The following is a 1,676-nucleotide window of genomic DNA, read 5'->3' as shown; positions in this document are numbered from 1 at the left end:
GCTTGAGACTCCCTCCCGATTGAAAAAGACAACCACGTCCTCAGTTGCCAGCCGTTTCCGCGTGCGCCTCCATACCTCTGCACTTTACTTCTGCACCTCCTCTGAATCTCAGTGTGTTTTTCTCTTTCCTTCTAGTTGTAGAATTTCCATTCAGCCAGCCTTCCTATGGTTCTGGATGATGTCTGTTTTGTCTTTTAGTTGTATTTTTGAAGTGGTTGTGCGAGGCAGCAATTTCCGGTGTTTACCTACACCGCCATCTTGGTTCTATCTGCTTTTTCACATATTTCTTTACTTTCAGACTGTGTAATTTCTCCTGTTATTTTACTTAAAAAAAAATTTTTTTTTTAATTTAGTGAGAGGGAGGAAGGGAGAGGGAGAGACACACACACACATCAATGAGAGAGAACCATCAGCTGGCTGCCTCCTGCATGCCACCTCCTGGGGATCAAACTCCTAACCTGGGCACATGCCCTTACCAGGAATTGAACCGGCAACCTCTTGGTGCATGGTACAACACTCAACCAATGGAGCCATGCCAGCCAGGGCTGTTTTATTTTTTATTTTTTGAAAATAGTATCTCCTCTTCTTATTCTCCATATCCCAAATATGCACATGCCTTTCTTCTTTGAAACTGGGCTCTAAGTAGCATCTGCAGTAAAGACCAGCTTTTTTATCTTTAGGCCTTATACCTGATTTCTTTCTTTAAATGATGATTTGTATTAAACTAAGGTGAGGTAAATAACCGGACCCATCTTTACCTTCCTTAACCTCTTGCATTCTCATCTACCTTTTACTAGTTCTTGTTACACTTCTTTATTATGTTTTATTGCTGAGCTTTATTTTTTTAAAAATATTTTCTGTTAGACCATAGAGATGATTGAGAAAGAGCAGAGAGAAGTGGAAAGACGACCAATCACAAAAATAACTCATAAGGGTGAAATAGAAATTGAGAGTGATGCTCCAATGAAAGAACAGGAAGCAGCCATGGAGATTCAGGTAAAGATAATAAAAATGTTGTGTTTTATAGTGCTCAAAGCATACAGATTCAGAAAAGGTTTCTTTGCCTAATGTTCTTAAAGTAGAAAGAAGAGTCTTAAAAAATGTATATATTTTAAAATAGCCTATTTTTTTTTGGCTTAAAGGATTTCTGGGAGTGTTTAAAGTATTGTTTCTCTGTATGTAGTGGATAGACTATCTGCATTATGGGCAGCTATTAAGCAGTTGTTAAAATGTATATTCCTGGGGTCTTCATGACGTAGTGAATTCCTTAGTAGGCCTTGACATGTGTAAGTGCTTCTTAGGCAGACTGTAGTTTGAGAGCTGGTGAAGCTTCTTATTTATAAACTAGAGGCCCGGTGCACAAATATTTGTGCACTCTGGGGGCGGGGTCCCTCAGCCCGGCCTGTGCCCTCTCGCAGTCTGGGACACCTCGGGGGATGACCACCTGCTGGCTTAGGCCTGCTCCCCGGGGGATTGGGCCTAAGTTGGCAGTCAGACATCCCTCTGGCAGCCCGGGAGCCCTCGGGGGATGTCCACTTGCCAGCGGGGAGCAGGCCTAAGCTGTAGTCAGACATCCTTAGCGCTGCTGAGGAGGCAGGAGAGGCTCCCACCACCACCGCTGTACTGGCAGCCATCAGCCTGGCTTGTGGCTGAGCAGAGCTCCCCCATGTGGGAGC

The 1,676-nt window shown here is 43.7% G+C and overlaps 1 protein-coding gene across 1 annotated transcript in view; it reads left to right on the top strand.

The window, feature by feature from the left end:
* PHF3 (PHD finger protein 3) overlaps positions 1–1,676 on the top strand; it is an 85,052-nt gene that overhangs the window by 69,016 nt on the left and 14,360 nt on the right. The window contains exon 8 of the mRNA XM_014532734.1: positions 865–996. Coding sequence (XP_014388220.1) covers positions 865–996 — 132 coding nt within the window. The remainder of the gene's footprint in view (positions 1–864; positions 997–1,676) is intronic.

This window comes from Myotis brandtii, unplaced genomic scaffold, assembly GCF_000412655.1.
Source record: "Myotis brandtii unplaced genomic scaffold, ASM41265v1 scaffold904, whole genome shotgun sequence".
Lineage (NCBI taxonomy): Eukaryota > Metazoa > Chordata > Mammalia > Chiroptera > Vespertilionidae > Myotis > Myotis brandtii.
The sequence above is the reverse complement of the archived record's forward strand: the minus strand, read 5'-3'. Positions and strand labels throughout refer to the sequence as shown.